The sequence below is a fragment of the Dicentrarchus labrax genome, unplaced genomic scaffold, assembly GCF_905237075.1.
Source record: "Dicentrarchus labrax unplaced genomic scaffold, dlabrax2021, whole genome shotgun sequence".
Classification (NCBI taxonomy): Eukaryota; Metazoa; Chordata; class Actinopteri; family Moronidae; genus Dicentrarchus; species Dicentrarchus labrax.
This window is the reverse complement of record NW_026136714.1, coordinates 22825213-22848852: the sequence shown is the minus strand read 5'-3', so window position 1 is coordinate 22848852 and position 23640 is coordinate 22825213. Positions and strand designations below refer to the sequence as shown.

Here is a 23640-nt window from a genome sequence, read left to right as displayed (position 1 = left end):
TTTAATATTCAGAGACTCTGGGATACCTGCACAATGATGCACATGTTTTAATCTTTGCCTGCTGACATTTTGTAAATTATAAATGCTTCTGGTGGATTTTATAATACAGCTAATATATTGCAGTGCAGATCAATATTAAGTGTCACCATTTATTTGTTTGAATTCCCTTGCTTCAGTGCCTTCAAGAGAGTCATCCAACATTGATAGACACGTGGGAGTGATTCCATTACTTGCATCAGTAGATTAAAGGATAAAAACACACCTTGAACTGTTTTTGAGAGTGAGTAACAGCTCAGGTACCCTGCTAGCCGAAGGTGTTGGCTTCTCTTCTTCTTATTCCATCTTATGATTGTCCAAGTATTTGCTTTGCAGTCAAAGTCAAAGTTATGAAATAGCATCAACAGGTATTTTCAGGTTACGGCAGATATTTCAACATATATAATGCGCAGAAATAGTGCATATAAAAAGAGGAGATCATTTTTAAAAATGCTTTATATCCATTACAGACAAAAAGACATGATGTCATGTTCATCGCTAAATATTTACTATAAAGACAATCTCTTAAAAAAAGAACAAAAACTGTAAAAATTGAATGTTGTCTATCAAGTCTTGAGGGATCTTTTATTAAAATGGTGTCCGTCACACTGGAACCAAACCAAACATTCTTTATTATGTTATATTAGCGCCTTTTATACTCCGGATAAATATCTCTTCATGCATTTAGGGAGCTGTTTTGGCCCTTTAAACTCCTCCTGTGTTTTCTAATGCAGTCCTCTAAACGCTGAACAAGAGCAGGATGGAGACAGAAAAAGCTGGGTTTTGTTCTGTTCTCTGGCTCTGTCTGTCAGCGCCCAGCACGAATACCAATCTCCAAATCCCTCCCTCCACTTCCACTTTTCACTTCTTTTATTCCTCTGTCTAGATTGGCAATTTCTCCCCCCCTGGTCTCTGGAGGGGACTTTTCTGCTAGACCAATTTCATCCATAGGTCCACCTTCAATCCAAACTACCTCCCCCACACCTTCACCACCACTGCCTCACTTGTTTTGCACCCTCCCAAAACCCCTCATCCATTCTCCCACACCTGCTCTAGGCCTCAGCCCTCATCAACGCCTGTGTGCCCCTCTGATTTGCAGGACGGTTCCTGTGGTGACGATTAGGGAGGAGTCCCGCCGCGAACCGGAAAGCAGGCTCTGCGGGAATCAAAAGGCTATTCCCGCTCTGCTCAACCTCTCTGCTCCCTTCACTACGGCGACCAGGGAGCAGGCCAGAAAAGAGGGGAGGACGAGCTGCACAGAAGGCAAAAGCTGTGGATACAAAAGGGCCAAAAGTGTGTTCCAGTGAGAATGTGGTCTGTTGTCTGTGTGTGTGCATGTTGTGAGTGCACTTAAATATGTGTGTATATGCATGTGTTGGTGTGTGTGAGTGCATATGTGCATAGGTGGTGGGAGGCCAAGGCCATTTGGAATTAGCCTTACTATGTAGAGTTCATTCAACTTGGAGCATTCTGAGTAAAAAGAGAGGCTTATTTAAATGATAATGAGGGACAATCCATTGGATTTAGTGCCGGTGAAGGGAGGAAAAGAGGGGAGGGAAAGGGGGGATCCATTAAAACGCCAGCGGTTCATAAGCCATAGGGTCGGCATCCAGCTAAACACTCTCTCTTAAAAGCCATTATACATGGCTCTCAATGGATTTCTGCAGCGCTTACGACTTCAAAAGGATTTAAGAACCCGCCCCAGAGAGGAGTGTGGGGGAGGGAGGAGGATGAGTGTGTGTGTGTGTGTGTGTGTGTGTGTGTGTGTGTGTGTGTGTGTGTGTGTGTATATGCGTGTGGTGGTTATGGTGGTTGGTGGCGAGAGGGATGGGGCGGGTGCTGGCGGCATTTAAGGGTTAACTAAACAGCCCCGGAGAAGAGAAATGTTGCTAAATCCGCCCCCTAATCCTCTCCCCATTTCCATGCCCCCTCCTCCACTCTCCATACTAAAAAAAAGAAAAAAGAAAAACATGGCGACAAGAGGGGAGGATCCAGTCCATCTTCTTCCAACACAGACTATTGGTTTTTGTCGTTGCAGGGAGGCCAAGGGGTGGGCCAATCAGAGCCCGGTGGAGCATGATGAGGAAAGGGATGTGAACATGTATGCCCTCTGTGGCAGGAAGATCAGGTAGCTGGGTGGGTTTGGGCGCATGTGGGTGGGTGTGGGTGGATACAGGAGGGTGTTAGAGACCCTGACAGCACCACGACTGCCGCCCTCTCCTCCGCAGGTCACAAATGCAGTGGAACCCACCCCCTCCACCACCCCCCACCCCCTCATATTTCCCTAATCCCTGTGTGGCTTAGTGCCGAGGCCCCGCTGCACTGCAGGCACAATTACCTAGTCAAAATAAACAGATAAAGACCCAACCATGGCAATGAACAAACAGCATCCCCTGCAATTTTTTTTACCCCCTGCTCCCAAATTGATGCATGACTGTTTTTAGAGGCGGGCGCGTCCACATGTCGCATTTGTCTCTATTTCCTTTGGCGGTAAGACAAGAGAAATCCATTTTACTCGTTGCAGACGCGGCATCATTAGTTAAGAGCTCTTAAAGCTGGGGAGCCACTTTGATGTGGTGGAGCGTGTTTTACGAAAATTAGCAGTGCTCTCAGTGCGGTGGCGGAGATTTCATGGAGCTGAAAAAATAAGAAATATAGTGGAGACTGTGACACGGTGCTGGTGAGGAGTGCTAGTGTGTGTCACGTCCAGGCCTTTACAGAAAGTAATACAACAGCCAGCAGAGAGGAGGACAGACACACAGACAGACATACAGACAGACAGACAGACAGACAGAGAAAGGTAAAGACAGGCAGAGGGAGAGAGATGGGGAGATATGGATGCCGTGGCTACAACGATCAGCGTCTGTGCACCATTTATTTGGCAGCAGATTAGAGAGACATGCCACATCTAACACCGTCGGCGATTACAGCATGCAATTTTCAACAGTGCCCCCCCCGCCCCTCGCCGCCATCCCCACAACCACCGCCACTTCCACCCTCACTCTACCTCCCCCCTCATCCAGGCCCCCCCCCTCCTACTCGGTGCTTGTCGTATATCCCTGTCAGAGCTGTCAACCGGCTTCGGTCTTTTATCTGACAAGCCCGCCTCTTCCTCCTGACTTTTTCATTAAAAGACAGCCTTTTACACAAATTCAAGAGAAATAGTACGAGGGGAAGAGGGGGGACAGTGCACAAGAGAAACAGAGCAGCTAGGCTTACAGAAAAGAGGATGAAGATGGGAAAAATTAAGCTGGTGATTTTTTTTTTTCATCAGGCTGGATTTTCAATTGGAATGCTGAATAGCTTAAAACAATGTATTTAATAAGTTCATTAAAATCTTTTTCTTTCCATCATTTTACCCCTGCTGGAAAAGGAAGCTGCATATTTTCCTTCCTCTTCTTTCTCTCTTTCTCTCTCTCTCTCTCTCCTGCTTTCGTCAGCTAAATGAGCAGTCTGATTGAATTTAGTTAGGTTTGGGAGGCCTGCTTGACAGGCATTAGTTAGGAAGCATATTTCTACATTCATTTAAAATGAGCCGCTTGGGATTTTGCATAAATTCTCATTACTTCGCCTGTATCTAAATTGCATTATTTCATCCCTTATGCTGAACCAATGCCTGGCCTCCATTTTCCTTTGCCACCTACTCATCCTCTAAATGGGCTGGCATATGGATGCCGGCACAGCGATAATTGGAACAGTTTTTTTTAACTCATTCCATTCTGAGGTCGGCAAGGTCAGCCCACACCTGGCTGAACTGCGTTAGGTCATGTCTACATTTAACCACGCCATGCTTTAAATAATGCCAGGCCAACTAGGTGATGCTGTGTGACCAGCCTAATCATTTCCTGTCTATGTGCTGCCAGCCAACCTTTTTCCCAACGCACAGGGGATTTATGAGGTGATAGCTGGAAACAGCAGGAGCTACTGCACCAGCTGCCCTCTGATCTCAGCCTCAATGTTGCTGTCGTCCGCCTGTTCGCTATATCCCACCTCAGGGGTCCCCCTGCTTCGGCCTGTGAAAGTGGATAGCCTGGCTCTCTGTAGGAGGGCTGTGAAAAGGGGAAAGGTCTCGTCCAAGGACTCACCTCGCTAAGCTGCTCCTTGGAGTTGCTCCTGTGCGGTCGGCTGAGCTCCTGCACTGTCTCGTCCTCGCTGACTTTGACCGGACGTAGGGCTAAGGGTTTAATCTGCAGGGGAAACAGGAAAAGAGGACATCATCAAATCATTACCTCATGAAACAAACCCCGATGTTCACAACTAAGCACTATACCCTGAGAGGCAGTGATTTATGGTTACTTTTCAAACATTTGTGAGGCATAGAGTATAATACTAAAAGCTGCTCTAACATAACTGTTAATCATTGCAGAGTGGCTTATTACCTTTACAAACTGGCGAGGAGAAATTGCTATCAATGTGTGTATATGTTATATATTAAAAGACCATGCCAGTGTCATTTTGCCAGTTTAATACATATGACATGGGCTTTACATCACGGTGAACCTTTTCCAAAACACACCACAGTTTTATTTTAATTTATGTATTTGTGCATTTTTCATTTTTCTTTCATTCTTTTGAACCACCTTGGCTATAGCTAAATGTGTTTCATAATAGCAGTGAACATAATGTTTTTTTTACCATTGCATAGTAATGTGAATGAAAGGAGGGAATGATCCCCTCACGTGATGATCAAACATATCTTGCCTTCATTATGTAATGCAACAAACTAAGGAAGTGTATATTATCCATGTCATCTGTCAACCCTCTTGTTGGGTTATAGTTTACCACCAGTACATGAATTCACTAAATCAGCAGGCTTTTCTTGTATTAGAATATTTTGGGGCATTTTGCTTTTATTTGGACTGTACAGAGAAATGTGGAGAGTGAAAGAGGGATACAACATGCAACAAAGGTTCTCCAGCCAAGCGTCAAACCATGGATGTTGCAGTTTTTTATATGCCCTAAACATTCAGCCCGAATCAGCATGATTTTCAATACAGTGTCAACCCGAGGAACACAATCTAAGGTTAACAAAAACCTTAGAAAATAAAACTGAGAATGATGTTAATTGTAGTGCATTACCTAAGTTGATTTCAAAATATGCTTAAATGAAAAGAAATCTTGGGCAACACAGGACCCCCAAGAAAACCCCACCCACTCACACACAGAATAGTATACGAGAAAAGGAGCAGAAATGTAGTCTGAATAGAAATGCAAAAACAGTACAGTTGTTTTTCAACTGATTAATCATTAATCAGTAGAAAAGTGATAATTAATAATCATCTATAATTAAATAATTGTATGTTATTAGAATAATTGAATAATTAAATATTATTCCATTCACCAACATAACATTTTAAAAGTAGGTAATTCTCTTGGATTCTTGGTTAAGCAAGAGCAACTGTTGATGTGGTGATTTTTGGATTGGGCATTGATCTTTAAATCCACCAAGACCTCTGACACAAGTTTGTGTTAATTAGGGAAATGAGAAGAGATCCAAACCTGATGCAGCCACTGAGGACCAGAACTATATCAACAGTTCAGACGCTGCAATAAATCACACTGCAAAACAATAGTAGCACAACAATGTCTGAACCAGGGGACACATACTAAAGTTCTAGATAGCATCTTATTTCCTGTTACTCACTGGGATCCACAACCAACCCCACAAGTTAGGTAGCTAACAATACAGCCTAACTACAATGGCTTCAACTGACTTTCAATGGGCCATGGCCCTTCTATTCTTAACCTGAGGGAAATTCAAAGCTTGTGAGGTGTCTCACAGCTCAGTGTCAGTTTGTGCTTTGGCTAAATGCAAAGCAGAACTGGCTGTAGTAAAAACACCTGTAACCCCAAACCTCGACCCACTGGTGCCAGTCAGACCAGCAAGCAACATGAACGCAGCAGCAACAACGTAGTAAATGTGTTGAAATACACTCAACACATACATACACAGCATACACTCTCTTGAGTCTCAAACATCAAGTAGGCAACAGTAGCTAAAAAGCTGGATAATGTGCTTACCTTAGCCTTGGTCTACATACATTAAAAAAAATATAGAATTTTTTGAACAGGCAGAATTAATAAAAAGTTAGGACCCATTGCTGAATATTGTCTAAAATCCCCATCTACTCCAATTCCTCACAGCTCAGGGACATTCATTAGCAAGCTTTGCAAGGCCAACAACAACTCCTTGAGTAAATGAGAAAAACTATGAGAAGACAACACTAAATAATATTATACATTTTAGATCAAATAAAATAAATGTTCAATTTATTCCTGCTGTTTTCTGATTTTGAAAATGGTAAAATTAACAAAAACTAAATAAAATATCACAAAATATTATCTACAAATGCTAAAGTTTTTTGCGTTCAGCCACTCGCAATACACATCATGGTAACCCTGATGCAAACATAGATGGCCTATTTTATTGCAGGGCCATCAAGACCTGCAGTTGGCATTCACCCAAATTCCCAGCCAGATGGGAGGTTGGCGAGCTCAGCAAGGAAGACTCTGTGCCGGTGGAGCAACAGCCAATCACAATGGCCCGTGCTGCTACCCCACCTTGGAGTACAGTGGCGATGGCCGCGGGGTGTAATCCATTTGACTAGCAGTTTGCGTGTAGCAGCTCCCCTGGTAGCGTGCGTGCTGGCTGGCCCCGTTCTCCTGATCTCCACTGTAATTTAAGCAGATCACTGCTACAATTAACCTTTCCCGGTAAATATCAATTATGGCCCCCGGCTGGGCTAGAATTAAAAGGGTCATCAGCTAATCTGACAGGTCCTGTACGCTGCCACCTGGCTGGGAGAGAGGGAGGGAGGCAAGGCGGCAGAGAGAGTGTTTGTCTACCCTCGTGCCCACCAGCTCACATGCCAAGTAGACACAATTCCCTTTTAATTACCCTGCCGCCGCAAGGCCAAGCATGCTGATTGGCCAAGGGGCATTAGCAGTGCGCTGAGGTCAACAGTGACAGGACGGGGGTGGGGTGGGGTGAGTGTGGTGGAAAAGAGGAGGGAGCAGCCGCCAAGCAATCAGGGTGTAGAGATGGAAAGAAGGGAAACCTGCAGGTGGGCATAATCAGGTTTGACTTCCACCTCTACCCGCCTCTGCCTCTCTCGCTCGCTCTCGACTAGCTGTCAGCCTAATCACTCCTTGAATCTCAAAATAGATGGTGGCCTTTTTGATTTCCTTCTCTCAAGGAGAGCACAAAAAGTGCAATCCTCCTTGGCAGGCAGGCAGGCAGGCAGGCAGGCAGGCAGGCAGGCAGGCAGGGAGACAGAGCGTCAAGGTACAGTCGGCGTCACGTTGCCGTCAAGTGCAGCTGTTGATTACTTTGTTTACCCAGCATCAGTGTTGCTGACAAATTCCTGAAGGCGCCCAAAGTGTTTCCATCTCATCTGGGGCCAGCGGCTACATTACCCAGTCAGCAATCAACTTGGCTATTGATCAGAGCACAGTGTCTAATTAGCCGCCTAGGTTAATGAAGCAGCGTGCAAGGACCGTTCCCCAAGCCACTGTTCAACGGGACAGGAGAGCAATTGATCTAGGCAGGAATTCACCAACTCTGACAAAAGATTGGCAACCCCGACTGCCTGTGATTAAGGCAGGGACTCATTTCCTGTCTGGGGAGGTGTTTAATTGGCCCTAAGCTCCCAACTGTACAGCTTTCATGTGTTGTTTTTTCTTTTTTGTGTACTCATTAATGTTAAAGGACAAGTTAGTGAGCTTGGGGGTGGGGCTAATGGTCTCTACTGAGTTGTGATCAGCTGTAAGTGGTGACACAGTTCAAGGTCGTAATGCCTTTCCACTATGCTTGAGGTAATGCCTTTGAATAATGCGTCCTGGGCAGCCTTGAGGGAGCAGTTGCTGGCCACCTGGTTGTTTTAAGGAGTTACATTTGTGATTTTTTTAGTTTTTGTGAAGTTTATTTGCATTGAGGGTTTGACTGATGCAGAATTGGGGCAAGGTTAATTTGGTTGACGCAGAAAGTAAATGTGGTTAATCTGTGTGTGTCCGGGGGAGAGTATGACTTAAGACGATAGATAGAAGAGACGTAAAAAAAAACCAGCTAAGTAAGGGCCTGTGTTTTACATGAATAATGTACTAGAAATTAGCTCCATTAGTCTCGGTATTGAACATGTCTGCAGTCCCTCTCTGGAGGCTGCCGCTCTGTGCTCTTTAATTATCTTCAAAGGGCCCTCCAGCATCTTAATTTCCCCCCAAGTTGAGTAGTGCCGACTTGGGTCTGCTCATTTATACTACTCTAACCCTGGGTGAAGTCACAAAGCCCCCCTGCTTAGAAAGGGCTAGTCAAGGCATCGATGGAGACAGTAGTGGTTCACATCAGTTCATGCTAGGCTTGGCTAACTTTCCTTTTCCTTTCACTCTTCCTCATTCTCCTTGCAGTGTCAGTCAATCTGTAGCCTGTCAGCAGGGAGCTAGCTAGAGGCTGGCGGGTGATGCTTTGTTGTCCTGCTCCTTTGATCCTCCCTCCTTCACCTTGCAGGGGGTTTTAGCGGGGGCATCGGATGGCTGCGCACTTTCCTACCTTTTTCCTCCTTGAATAAGAGAAGCTGTTAGTCCTGACCTCGCTTTTCTTCTCCTTGCTCCAGTTCCTCTCACTCTGCATCGTCTCTCGCTAGCCTGCCGTCACCTGTCAACAGCGCTCAGGGAGGCTGTGCCTCAGCCTTGTCCCAGTGTCAATCCTCATTACCCTAGGATCTTGGACCTTGCCCCCCACCCGCCCTTTCCTTTCTAGCTGCCTTGATGCTCTTCTGCTCCGCACTACCACGCTCCAATTTGCTCTCCGTGCTTCCCATGCGCAGGGCGGGAAGGAGATGAGGGGCAATACAGGGAAGGGAGGGCTGAAGAGGATGGATACAGATCCTTCCTCTAATTTGCTCTGAAAAGTGTCCTGCGCAAAGGACCCTCACCCCCATTAACCCAGCGACAGGCTGCTACCGCTGCTCTGGGAGGCATCAGCAACGTGTGTATGTATGTGTGTGTATATGTGAGAGGGGCCCGGGGGTGCGGCGGACGAAGGCATCTCGGCGCTCAGTGCCTGGCTCCGGCACCGGTTCAATCTATCGGCTCATTATCCCCCCCGCCCAGGCTGGGGTGCAGACAAGTGCACTTTAGGGCCACAGGCCAAATTGATTCATCTGCCTTCATTTTCTTCAGGCTCAGAAGTGGCAGCTGCTCAGAGGCAGGGGGAAGGAGCTTTAAGATGGTGAGAGACAGAGACGGGAAAGAGGGAAGGAGAGAAAGAGTGGGATAGAGTGATATGAAGGAGGAAGGCATCAAGAGAAAGAGGTGTTCCTAGCTTTGTTCCTCATCCATGTCTCATTTCACTTTTCATCCCTCTCTCTCTCTCTCTCTCTCTCTCACTTTACAGCACAACACCTCCCTCCCTTGAAATCGCTATCAAGACATGCACTCACTCCCCCACCAAGTCCCAAGTTGGAAATTAGCCCAAGGACAAGCTAGTGGATTTACTACAGGGAGAGCAAATGGATTTTTGCTTTTATTTTGACGAGTCCCAGTGTATCCATTACGCCTTTTAATCATACATTATTCATAGAACTCGCCTTATAATAAATGACCACATAAAAGAGGTACACATATTATACAAGGCCTAAAATGCCCCCATAACTCTCTCTCCTAGTGCACTCAGAACTACATCACATTTGTAAGCTGGTTCCCAAATACGAGCCTGTGAAATCGCAGTAAGGTGGCATTTCTATTCCAAGCAATGACACCAGGACACGACAAGAGTCGGCAGATTAAAAGCAACACTTGCGTACAAATGAGGTATGGAGCAAACAAATTAGAGGGCGTGACCTATTAGCCATTCGGCATGTGTCCTGTGTACAATTTTGCACTGTGTAAAAAGCTAACTGGGGTGGCCACCACGACCGCCCAACACTGTAACAAAGCAGTCAACCTGAAAGCGAAGCCGCTTACTCGGCCTGATTCACAGCCAACAGGGACCTCAGGAGAGCCTGAGTGTCCCGCAGGGCCCCGTCTGGAACAGATGAACTAGGGAGAGGAGCACTCCCTGCGGGGGCCCAGGTCTCTCCAATCACTCTCACCATATGCCTCCTGGGGGAGTGAGGGAACAAGGCAAAAGAGGAGGAAGGGGGGCAGGGGAGGTGCACCTGCTCCCAAATACGAACCCATCCCTCAGCACCTGTCCCGGGGGTTCACTGACAACCGCAACCAACACACACACACACGCACACACACACACACACACACACACACACACACACACACACACACACACATCTCACCTGTCAGCCAGGACCATAGGAACAGTATCTGCCCTGCGCTGATAAGCACAAGGCCTTACAGCTGAAAGACCCCCCCCAACCCCCCCCACCCCCCACCCCCGCCGACTCCCACTCCAAGGCAAGCATTTCTGAGCAACCAACAACAATTAGGCCGATGATGTCAAAATGCTAATGATGTTATTGGAAGGAAAGCAAGGGAACGATGCCGTGGATCTGCGTTTTGCTCTTCAGTGCTGGAGCCAACATTATGCAGATCTTACCCCTCTCTTGTTGCTCTGCAAGAAACGCACAGCTTTGATTTCTGTGTACAATATTAGCGTTGAAAGCAGTGAGTGCATTTTGCAAAAGATTTATGCATGCTAACAAGAAAAATTCAAATGGTGTTCACATTGGAGGTTGTACTTTATTATTTTTTTTATCTCAACGTGATTATTTGCAAGTCAAAGTTCACTTTGGCTTTCAAAAAAGAGGGTGTATTCAAAGTCGCAGTAAAACAACTTCAGGTTGTGGTACATGCCACTGGAAATGCCACATTTGCACTTAGTGGTCAGCAAAACCTTTTGGAGAGTGAGAGAGAGAATGATTTATTCATTCATTTTCAAGTGTGTGTTGCTGCTGTACCTCTCAATGCAGTAATTATCTCAGCAGACCTTCTAACCACAAAGGATTTTAAGGAAATGTGAGGCATGGAAAAAATCTGATGTGTATATAGTACACGTATATGAATTGTATGTTCAACCAGTAGCTGCTGCTGAAAATGAGTGTTAACCAAAAACAAATAACAAAAAAGTGCCTTTAAATAATTCTTATGTATTGCATACATATTAATTTAACTTGATTACGCATGAATACTTTTTGCATATAACAAAAACCACATTATTTTATAATTAATGTTTACATACAACTTCATGACCTCATTGGCAATCCACATCCATGTCTCTCAAACACAGAAATAAATACAGTGCTGGGTCATTGTAAAATATTTCCACAAAATAAAGTACAACAGGACTAAACCTATACCTTTTGTCATGACAGTAGCAATATTTGAACCAAAATATGGATTGTATCTTTCAGATTTCTGAAAGTGTGAGATAAAATTTGCTTCCTAGACGTATGCACTGCTCAACACCATGACCATAATAACTGTAGGTATGCTGCAACAGTTTCACGTGGAAAGGATTTATCAGTTATGACTCTCAACTCCATAACCCTTAAATGGACAGAGATAACGCTGGCGTAAACACTCTTATCTGCCGATAAGAGTCTGTTGGTGAGACAGATCAGCGGTCCAGACAGATTTCGAAATGACAAAATGTCTGACTACACACAGAGATTTCCACAACTTGAACTCACAAGTTATTATCAGAGAAAATACTGCTCTCTGTAAATAATAAGCAAGTCCATATGTAGGCCATATAACACAAAAACACTGACATGTATTAAGGTCATTACAAAATAAATGTGACCCCTGTTTCATAAAGGACTTTATTGGGTTTATATCAGCCAAACCACTACTGGAAACACTTCACACATCATGTGTATAAATGGTAATGAATGTCTTTCTTACATATCACTTTGACTATGATAATTTACACACTTTTCACCACCAGTTATGTTCATCATTGACCACTGTGCACCACTGATCCACGTACTAAAGACTCCAGTTATGCTCAACTGCTTTAACACCATTAATTCTTTTTAACACTTGAAAATGATCTTATTAGCAGTCGGAAAAAAAATTACATTTTTGGAAGTGCAACATTCACACTCTCTCCTGCAACTGCACTTGATAACTTTGTCACCCTCACACGTACTTAAAGAAATGTTTAATTTCCTCTAATGTAATCTGAAATAATTATCAGCTGAAGCCGACGTACGCGCTGCAAAAAGGCCCCTTTTAACAAGTCCACCAAACACACACCCCTTACAACTAGCTATCATTCACCACGACATAATTAAAACACTGAAGATGAGATTGTGGGGTAAAGGAAATGAGCAAGTGATTAAAAAAATGCTAGATGAAGAACAGTCTGAAACTTCCAGTCGGTCTAACTTTATACTGTGTTCTTCAATCAGGTAAGAAAATGGCTCTTTAATGGAATGTCTGAGTAAAATCGTGCCGTGTTTCCAAATCAATATGCTGTTGCTTTAGTACTGACCAATGTGCAATGACTAAGAGCAACGGAAACACAACATCCTGAGCTAGCCACAAGTAATGTGGATAGCGTTTGTATAATTTCAGTATTTTATGTTTCTTTTGCAGACTGGGGACAAATATGGAAAAAGAAGCCTTTCAAATTGAGACATTTATGAGTGGTAATTTATGATTGTGATGATTTCCGAAACATCTGATGACAACTCTTTTGTTTATACCGCAGAGATCCTAATGGTTAAAACAATATAGTTTTATGTGATTCCACTTGAGGTTTCAATTACTATAATGGTCATTTCCAGTTTCTTATTAAGTTATTGTTTATTTTGATCGCCATTAGTTGTTAGCATGTCTGCTGTAGGCCTAAAAGCACAATTCGTTTTATATATGTCCTTTTGCTGAGGTAACCTGTTAACATGTATGAAAACAGAGTATATAGCCTATAATATACAGTGTTTTTAAATTCTTGTTCCCTGTATTGAATGTCATTAAAGGGATGACATCGCAGAGAGCTGCTTCCTGTCCATCATTCTGCGCTGCTTGCCACAATATGTTGTTTTATTTTATTTCATGCTCCACAACCATTTGGCAACCCCACAGATATTATCTTGCATCCCCTTTGGGGTTCCTGAACCCCAGGTTGAGAACCACTGATCTAGAGAATACTCTTCCTGGGGTCCATATGGCCAATAAATGACAGAAGTGTGCCAGTTTATGAAGGCTTTTAAATATAGAAACATTAAATGGCAAACAGGACATTATGCATTTTACCCCTCTATCAAGAGATTTACAACATTTGTGTTTATTTTCATTTGGATTATAAAATACTGTGACCAGGATAGAGGAGTTGAAAGTTGTAGTCAGTACTGTCTGGAGGAAATACTATGTAATGGCAAAACTTTCTAAATGATCTTTGCCGGGTCTGAAGTGAAATCCTTTTACTTTGCAGTCAGCATATATGCCAATACCATTATGTCTGTGATGAGATAAAACTGGCAGATAATATTGGCCACACCAATATATCCATCAGGCTCTAGTTAGCATGAGCAACAATAGCCAAGACAGCTCATGAGAAAATTACCAACTTAAGCCAATGCAGAAATTCAAACTTTATCAACATAGAAACCGGGCAAAGAGATACACACAATGTGCTAAGTTGACTCTTAGCTCACTATAAAACAATAAAGTGAAAAATAACAACTTCCGCAGCAGAAGGAATAAATGAATGTACGGACAACTTTGATCCTGAAATATTTAAAACACATTCATATTGATAAAACCTTGTACTGTTGTACTCTATGTTAGAGATAATTTGTAAAACTTAGTGAGGAGCTGAGACATGTCATCATAGGAGAAGGAAAGCTTAGAAGAAAGAGACAGAAAGAGGGAGTTTTTTTTGAGAAATGAAGTCTAGGCAAGGAGTCAGGAGGTAGTTTGCAGTCAGAAAGTGAGAAAGAGAGACCAGCAGAGACAGCCAGAGTGCTCTGGGCTTTTTAATAGGAGGCAGATGCAACACATGTAATGAATCAGCTTCGGCTCGACGCGGCTTCCCTCTGATGTCTGAGCACCCGTCCTGCCCTTGAAAAACTTCTGGGACGTTATCTCATGCCTGCACAGCACACACTGCCAGTGAATTTTGGAGGAAGTGTTATGTGTTGGATGAAGGAGGGGAGGAAGAGGTAGGGGAGTTGAAGTGTGTGTACTGGCATACTCATATGCATTTATCTGTGTGTGTATGTGCTGGAATATGATAATGTATATGCATGCTGTATGTGCTAAAATACTTGAATATATAATGCTTGCGCATTCTTATGCACTCAAATGCTTACGTACAGTATATCTGTGTATGTACTATTATGTGTCTATCTATATGTCAGTGGGTATTTTATATATATATCAGTGTATACTGTATGTACTACATCTCTACATTTTTAACACAGACGATCTAAAAACCTGACTCCTACTATCCTGCAAAGTATTTCTACAGTACAATGGAACAATGTCATGTAAACATGCAAACGTGTACGTCTCACCTGTAAATCGCCCTTTTCCTTTTATACATATCAGAATCAGAATCAGAAATACTTTAATAATCCCAGGGGGAAATTACTTTACTAACAACAAGGCCACCTATAGCAGCACTGTAGCCCTGTGAGGTTGTATTGCTTTGCAAAGAGATGAAAAAGGGACCATACACCATACCATACACACAATGCTTACATGCTAAAAGGATGGTTTAGGTTTTTTGAAGTGGGGTTGCATGAGGTAGTTTGGAGAAGCAGACAGAAGTGCCAGCATGGAAGCTAAACAATGTACTGCTGCGGATGGGGCCAGCAACAAAATATATTTTAGCCACCTAAAAAAGGCCACAATTGGTTAGTGTCTTTGGTGTTTTAACACAGTAGTTGCTGCGTACCGAGGCAGCGGTAGACCAGCAACTCCTACTCAACCACAACTCCTCAAATTACTGTATTTGTCAAAGAGGTCTGGTGGCTTTGGAGACAGGGACATAAACACTCCAGTTTCCCATCGAAAATGGCTGTCTGCCGGCAAGGTTTAGCAATAAATATATTATAATTATCACGTACATTTAAACTGATATTGAATTTTTCAGGTGGGCCCTTTTTTGGGTTGCTAAAATATGTTTTGTTACTCAACCCATCCACAACAGTACATTGCTTAGCTTCTGAGCTGGGCGACTACTGTCACTGACTACCTCATACAACCCCACTTAAAAAAAAACAGAAATATCCCTTTAACAACTCAAGCTTTCTATAGCTACATAACAACTACTGGCTATCGGATATTAAGATGCAAGTGTTAGCATTTAGCTAGCACAAACGCTAACACATTAACCTGCATGTTTGGAACTATTGGACATTGACATGCTGGTGTTAGCGTGTTAACTAGCACAAATGCTAGCATGTGCACCTGTATGTTAACAACTTCTCTTTGGCTTCTTGCTTATGTAGTGATGGAATCTGGACAAAGGTGGTGGTGTTGAGGTCTTCCCGCAGCATATACACTCACAAAGCCTGGGTCATATCAACAGCCACAGAGTTTAAGAAAAAAATCCACCAATAAATGAATGATCCCATTATCTCCTCCTTCCTATGTGGTTTGAAGCAACAAAGTTTGTTCAACCACCCAACATACAATGAGGCAGCCCTGTTTCTTCCATCTCAGACAATATACCATTTTCATGCTTGTCATTTGGGGATATTGTAGCAGAAAAAGCACAGGTGTAATTGATAACATTAATAATGACTGCATTCTCTTTATGTGTTTCAGTTCCTGAGCTCTGGTACTGAGCATGCTGGTTTAGAGAAATGCCTTACTGGGACACTTAATGGAGCAGAGCCATCATTAATGTTATTAGTTCCACCTGTTCCTGCAATGAAAAGTCAAAACATCTGCTGTGAAAAACATCTACTGGAATGGGTATTGTTGCCTAGAGTTAAACTTTCTGTAAACAACATAATCTATCAGCGTAGTTTTGTGGGCAAAATATTTTAATGATGATTAAAATGTACTAAATAACACTGAGTATCCTCCTTACCTACCAGCTAATACCACAACCACATGCTGTATTTACACATTCTTGCTACCTACAGGATGTGTCTTTTTCAAAAACTAAGAAAATTAGATTCTTCAGTTTCCCTCATTTTCCTAATTATGTAGCTTTTTTTATGATGGATGTCACTTTTAGCACATATTACTTATATTTACAAAATTAAGTTAATAAAAACACAAGGGAGCAAATAATCACATGTAACATACATATATTTTTAACAAGCATCTGTCATCATTCTGAACATTTTTGTCATATCTACTTTGGAATTTTTGTTTTCCAACCATGTTGTTAACAATATTTTACATCTGATTATAGCCCCTTATAGATTTTCCCTCTTCAAAAGATAACCGTTCATAATGTCCAATTTTATGTTCTAGATGCAGTATGCACCAAAGTGTGAGATGCATTCCTCAGTTGTGAAAAGCAATGTTAAAGAGTAGATGTGACTACCAAATACAAAAGGAAAATCAGGTGTGTTACATGTGTAAGTGCAATGTAACAATCACCCCAATCACAATAATGAGTACAGAAAAAAAAATCTTGGCTCAGTCCTCCTACTCACAATCCCTCCTTGCCAAGTCCTTTCTTCCAGGCAGAGGATCATTGCTCTTTTGACTTGCAGCAAATTGGTAGATTGGTAGCGCATCACACTGCTGTCACACTGGCTTTTATCTATCACCATATGCAGGCCTGCATAAGGAATGCTTTAAATCCCTATGAGCCCAGATGCAGAAAGCATGCAGCTTGCACACCTGACAGGCAAAAATTTGAAGGCTGCTGACAATAATGGAAGGAATGGAAAATGCAGGAGAAGGTATGAAGGAGAAACCAGTGGAAAAGACTGACGGTAGAGGGGGGGTGGAAGGATTGATGCATTCTCCCTCACAAAACTGCAATGTGCACTCTTAAGGGAGTTTGTACATGTCAGGTATGGAAGAAGTGAGGCAAGGGTAGTTTAAATCTTCAGGAAAGGAAAGGAGGTGGGAGGAGAGAGGGGAAGAGGAGAAGAGAAACTATGCAGGATGCCTCCTCCCTGTCATATGGGTGTTTGGCTGTGACATCTGCCTCTTTGCTGTCATTTCCATTACTCCTGCTTGGACCAGAAGAGATTGGTAGAGGAGATCGAGGAGGAAGGGGAGGAGGAGGCGGAGAAGGAAGGATGAGAGGATTCTAAAGCTTTGGGTTGGTATGGAAATCAGGTCTTGGGGGGAAAAAAAAGAAACGATGAAAAGCAGATGGAATGAGCCATTGACATGACAGCATCCAGCCTAGAGAGCGCAGATCTACTGCTTGTGCAATTACAAGGCTGCATTTGCATCTATATGATCCCTCAAAATGCTGCCATGTGCTGGGATTTGAGCGAGAGTATATGTGTGTGTGTGTGTGTGTGTGTGTGTGTGTGTGTGTGTGTGTGTGTGTGTGTGTGTGTGTTGGTGTGTGTGTATGTGAGCATATTCACAACATCAGATGATCTGACAGGCGGTGCTTGTCGCGACGTACACTACATAAATTGAGGATGCAGTTGGTAGAAGAGGATCATGTCCATTGTGTTAATAGGGATAATAGTGATTTAATAAGCTTACAGGCGGATTCACTGTGCATTCTAATTGGCAAGCCCCCTCAGATGAAGCTGCCTCCTGTATCCCCTCATGACTGGGAACACATGGGATAGTCCAGGGGATAAACAAAGTCCAACTGTAAATCTGTGGCACTTAAAAATGTAGGAAGTTAACATGACTTAATTAAATGGTGGCTTAATCTCAGATGAGTAGGACAGTTCTTGTTGTGGGATTGAGTGATGCAAATAGCTGTTTTGGTTAAATCATATAATATGCTGTCATAACTGTATGTAATAGTGTATTAAAATAAAAAATATGTGTTAAATTACTATTGAAGTTATTACTGGAATCTAAGTAAAAAATTTTTTTTACATATATTATAATTATTATTATTATTATTATTATTATTATTATTATTATTAAGAGTGACGCAAAGGGGGGGGTTCTAAAATAAAATAAAAAAAGGATTTGTTTATATTTATTTGTTTGGGTTTTGTTTGGATTACTCTATTTCCACTGGATGGACAAAATAATTCCAAAGACAATATTTGGCGACTGCTAGAGTGGAAAAATGTAAGGTATTTTTTCTGTTGTTATACATCTGTTTTGTGTCTAGCAGTTCCATTTGTATGGCTTTGAATGATTTATTTTTAAGCTCTCAGTCTTTCTACAGATATTGTGTTGTTTGACAACAACCTCAACATATTTTTAAAACCATTTTAATTTTGGATACTAAAATCTAAGACAACCAGCTATGTTAACTGCTACCCACTTTTTCTCAAACACAGCGCAGGCTACCATAAAATGCTGCCTTGGACATTACGTCTTATATTCAAGACATGAACAACACCAAAGATGACCCATATTCACAACTTGCTGTCTCGCTGTTGTGTTCTTCTCTGCTCGTCGTGCCCATCTTGCAGCAGCAAACACTCATACGCTACAGTATGCAGACTGACACTCTGCCACTTCCAGCACCCAAGAAAACACAATGTGTCACTTCTGTCTCCTTCATGTATACGGGCTTTGTTTGGGCTTGTGTGTGTGTGTGTGCATTGGTGAGAGTACATGCACATGAGCCACTTTCACAGCACCACTTGATGGCAGTAACAGTAAAGTATACTCACAAGCATGCAGATGTTGAGTTGCAGTTGTAGAAAAAACAATGTCTGCAGCATGGAAAAGACAGAATACGAACTACCTTGCAGAGCAGGGGGAGGAGGAGCGGGTGAAGGGAGATGAGAGGTGAATGTGGAAATGACAGGAGGATATTGGGAGACTAATTGTCTTGAGGAGCAGCCCGGGCGACCTTGGCAGGGTGAGAAGTCAGGGGCTTTGGCCTCCCAGGGCACGGCACTGCCAGGGTAATTGTGCCACGATCTTGACCTCGCATTGCTTAAACCCGCCCTCCATTCTTCCTCTCTCTATCCCTCCCTCTTTCTTTAACTCTCTGTATCCCTCGTTGAAGCTAAAGAGGAGCTGCGATTTGCTCTCTGCTCTAATGATGTCAGCTCCCCAGAGGAGGCGTCCGTCTGCGGAATCTCAACAGCTGGCCTTCAAAGTTCCAGCCTGGCCCAGGAGCTGAAGGGAGGCCTGGAGGATGGTGGAGGAGGATGTGTCCACTAGATGGTACAACCACAACCCACAAACCAGCATGACTAGGAATCCTGAAGGGGGCCACAAAGGTCCCCATCCTCTTGCTCTGCTACTCACAATGGGACTCTCCAACAGTCAAAATACAAAAGTAGGGAGGTAGTAGGAAGCAGGATAAATTCACCATCTAAATATAAGAGGAGCATGTACATATTAAAAATCGACTCGCAGCATTAAATACAAACTAAGCTATTATCTAAAAGGAAATCCTATATTGAGGAGTCCTTCACACAGACTTTAGTATTCACTATGTACTATTTGACTGTGCCCTTTTGGGAGGACTCACCTGGGTGCCCTCTCCAGCACAGCTGTTTTGTATTTCAGCTTTGTTTTGATTTGGCCTCTCTGTGCAAATGAATGAGTAATAGTAAAAAAGGTACATGGTAACTTCTCTCAGTATGAATTTTTATTGCTATGTTGATTACACAACTGTATACACCTGTTAAATTTAATTAATATTCCAACCTTCTTGAAGAACTTGAACTAGCATGATTATAAAAGGTTAAATAGATATTGCATATTAAAGGTTTTTGTATTATGATCAGTCCCACTGTCTGGTTTGACTCACACATGACAAGAAAAAGATTAGTAGAAGAGGTAGAACAGATCCTAGAATGGAAATGGGAATGTTGCCTCTAGAAACATTATCTATTATGTAGACATTATAATACATCAGCAGTCGTGTACATTTGGCCACTGCAACATGTCTGGGCAATTGTTTCTCGGATGCAGGAGTGTGATTGATCTGCCCCAGGGCCTGTCTGGTGCTGCTGAACTAGGATTATCTTTTATTCAAATCACAGTGAACCTCCCCTGCCAGCAGTCCAGGTCTCTATCTACAGAGACCACATTTGGCCTTAAATCAATACCAAAGCAGTGGTGAAATGAATGGATGGAGCAGGGGATTTAGAGAGCAACAGGCAAGGAAGTCTGATTCTGCTTGACATTTACCTGGGCTGTGCTCTGTCAACAACCAAGCAAAACCTTGATCAGATACCCCCAACCCTGGATTGTTGCTTAAGACTCTCCTGTAGCATGTTACAGGCTTTACACTGGTACTAGTAACACCTAACGGATGACTATGGAAATGTTTTAAGTCTAGTACTAATGGTTTATTCATTGAAAAAACTGTATTGACATTTTGCCTCAGGTATGACATGGGTATGCATGCACTTTCATGAAATACTCTTCCTCTTTTGGAGACACTTACCAATCTTCTTTAAGCTTAAACTTTACCATACGTCTATGTATTGAATTTCATCAAAGGAAGGGGGGCAGTGGGGGCCAAATGACATAAATCTACAGGCCAGCAGTAGTGTGAAGAAAACAGCTCCCATAAGACCCAACTCCCCCTCTATCTCCAACCTTACCTCTCTGTGATTTCTATCACACTGCTGTTCAGTGAATTTCTGCTATAACCATTGTCACAGAGATAGGAGATATAGTAAAATTGCCTGTCTACTTGACCTTCCACAGATGGAAAGGCTTTTTATCCTCCACTCTGTTTCATTCTTTCTCCATCCTTTTATATTGCTGCAGCTGCAGGGCCAGAGACCATGTCTGCCTTGCACTTCACTGTTCACTGCAAAGTTACTTTGATTGTGACATCTTATGGCAATCAATATGCACAAGACTGTTTTCCAGGCCACCACATGGGCACAAAAATGCCCGCAGTTGTGTTCTGTTTAGCAAAAACAATGCTGAGGTTTCACTGTAGATACATCTGTGTGATTACATATGAAGCATCCTAAGGCAGATGTGATTGACCTGACCACATGAGGACATAAAGAGGTGTATATCCACAGCAAAATATCACAACATCTAATGGACCACAAAAGACTTATGTTATGTATATACAAATACACACGTTTAGCCTCATTAAAAAATACTCACAAAGATTCAAAATGAAGGTAGTCTCGCAAAATCAAGTTTGTGAATGAGATATAAAGTTTTGCAGCCGTACAAAAATATTTTGAGCATGTGTGAAAAGTTTGGTGCACACAGATATAAGTTGCACATGTGTAAAATGTAGGGGTGTCCCAAAAAACATTGCCTTATAGTTTATAAATTCAAATTTGTGCAAGAATATTTTCAACGGTCAGGTTTCATAAAGTCTGAGAGATGGACATATGTCCTATCTGTGTATGTGACACTGAAGTTACAAGCTACGAGTCACAGGCACAAATTTTGCCCATGTTTTTATGCTTGAGCTGATTATCTAATCAGGATGTTGCCCACTGACTAGCAGGGGGAAAAATGTTCTAGCTTGTTTTGGTTTGGTCTATTGCTTTTACAACCTACTACAACTGAAATCACACCCACTTCAGTATGATGAAAGCCTCAATGATATATGACAGCCACAGAAGCTTGGAAAATATTCGTTCAAAATATTATTGAGCAGAAGAGCAGCAGTGCTCTGGGTGGGTAGTTTACCAAAACAAGATCATATACTTGGGAAGTCAAATGTTAAGTAATATACATGCTAATATTTCACTTACAAAGTGGTACTATAGTATAGTATAGTAGTAGTGTCTCTGAATAAGTCAGCTGAATACAGCTCAGATTAAAGTGAATCTGACTCCAAAGAGAGTGGACTATCTTTTAGGCCAGGTTCATTGTCTACATTAGTCTTGCCTTAAACCTTTAACAGCAATGTTCTCTCTTCAAGGACAAATGTCTGGATTCACTCTGACCGTCTGGCCAGGTCCCGCAGTGTAAAGTACTAAATGGAAAAGCAAGGTCAGTTTTATTAAGGTCCAATCACTGTTACACAACATCTTAAAGATTTCTAACTGGCAGAGTGGAGAGCTTTAGATCCCAACCTAAACTTCATAGTTTTCAGTGGTGTGCACTTTGATGTTGTTTTTATGTATTCCTTCTTTATGAATACCAATAACCAACCCCACTAACCCAAACAATTGTTGCTTTGCCAATAAATTGTTAGATTTGCAACATGTGGCAGAACTTTGGATCTATGATGAGGCCATGTGACATGGAAGTCTTGTATGTAACAATATTAAAGAAGAATGTTGCAATTATGTTGCTGGAGTGACTTGAGAAGTTTCTATGGATGCTTTGACATGTTTAGTCTGGGTTGCCAATAGAATAACTTCTGTGTGCCCAAGCTGACTACAGCTTGCAAAGGAGTACGCTAGTATTAACATCAGCAAATGTTGTCTGAATCTCTGTCCAATGAACCGGCTATTTGTGAGTCTTTTATTCATAAGCCCTAACTTTCTTGTAACTGAACAGGGTGAACATAAACAAACCAGACGGAATAATGCTGCAAAATAAAATTTGGACCAAAGAAAACAAACTGCTGATCTCCTTCCTACCCTTTGTCCCACTGCTCTATCTCCAAAGCCCTGAGCGAATATTACAAATTACCCCCTTGTGCAAACACTCCTGATAAATGGAGCTGGGAGGCCAGGCCTTAGGGAGCTAACAAAGCAAACACGACATGGCGCATTGCTCTACATCTTCATCCCCAGTGTGTTTTTACAGGGATGTGAACGCCTGGTCATCTGGGTCAGATCGATGGCACATTGAGGCCTGCTTAGCAGCATTAACACTGAAGTGAGAGGCAAAATGTCAAGAGATCTTCCTCTGTGGTTTCTGACATATTACTCTAAGTACAGTGGAGCTGGTGTCCAGTGTATGTAAGTATTCATTCGTAAGTAGTAGTATTAATATGCATTTCACAAAGATCTGGCAAAAATAGACTTGACACAAAAAGCAGGAGCAGAGCAAAGAAAAGAACCATGTTAGCTACCAGTGACTCATTCCGCTCACGCATCTGATGTCCACTGCAAAGAATAGTTGCAATTGGTACCAGCAGCTGTGGTGACAGCTGGAATGCAACGCAAATCGGGAAATGAATAATTGCAAGGTGTAAACCAATGCATTCACAAGCTAGGTCCAGTGGACAAACACCCTTTGTGTGCATGCTTGTATTTTGGTTGAATGCTGTAATAAAAGATTATAGGAGAGTGAAGAAGAGGTAATGAATTTACCATTCAGCAAAACCAAGTGCTTAGCAACATCAGAGAAGGGCAGCTTTTTCTACAAAACAACTGTAGGCAAAGAAGGCAGACCTTCCTCCTTCCCACTCCACCACATCCGCAGGCAACTAAAATATTTGCTTTTGATTACGTGTGTTTTTCCAAATAGATCACAACCATATGCACCATAGGTTAATGGCATTCTCAAGATATTGGCAAACCCAGGGGTAGCCATTTGAGTTAGTTGTTGTTATGATATGATTAGTGGCCTCAGCCAGATCAAAGTTAAAAGTCTGACAACATTGGTACGTAAAACAAATGCACCTTTCAAACATATAGTCTTGACAGCAAAGGCTTTGACAGCGTAACACACTAA

At 42.5% G+C, this 23640-nt stretch overlaps 1 protein-coding gene across 13 annotated transcripts in view; it reads right to left on the bottom strand.

Annotated features, from left to right (window-relative positions):
- The window catches only part of fbrsl1 (fibrosin-like 1), a 274086-nt gene that overhangs the window by 149413 nt on the left and 101033 nt on the right, over window positions 1–23640 (bottom strand). For all 13 annotated transcript variants that reach the window (XM_051423597.1, XM_051423587.1, XM_051423588.1 and 10 more), the window contains exon 3: window positions 4122–4223. In XM_051423597.1, coding sequence (XP_051279557.1) covers window positions 4122–4223 — 102 coding nt within the window. The remainder of the gene's footprint in view (window positions 1–4121; window positions 4224–23640) is intronic.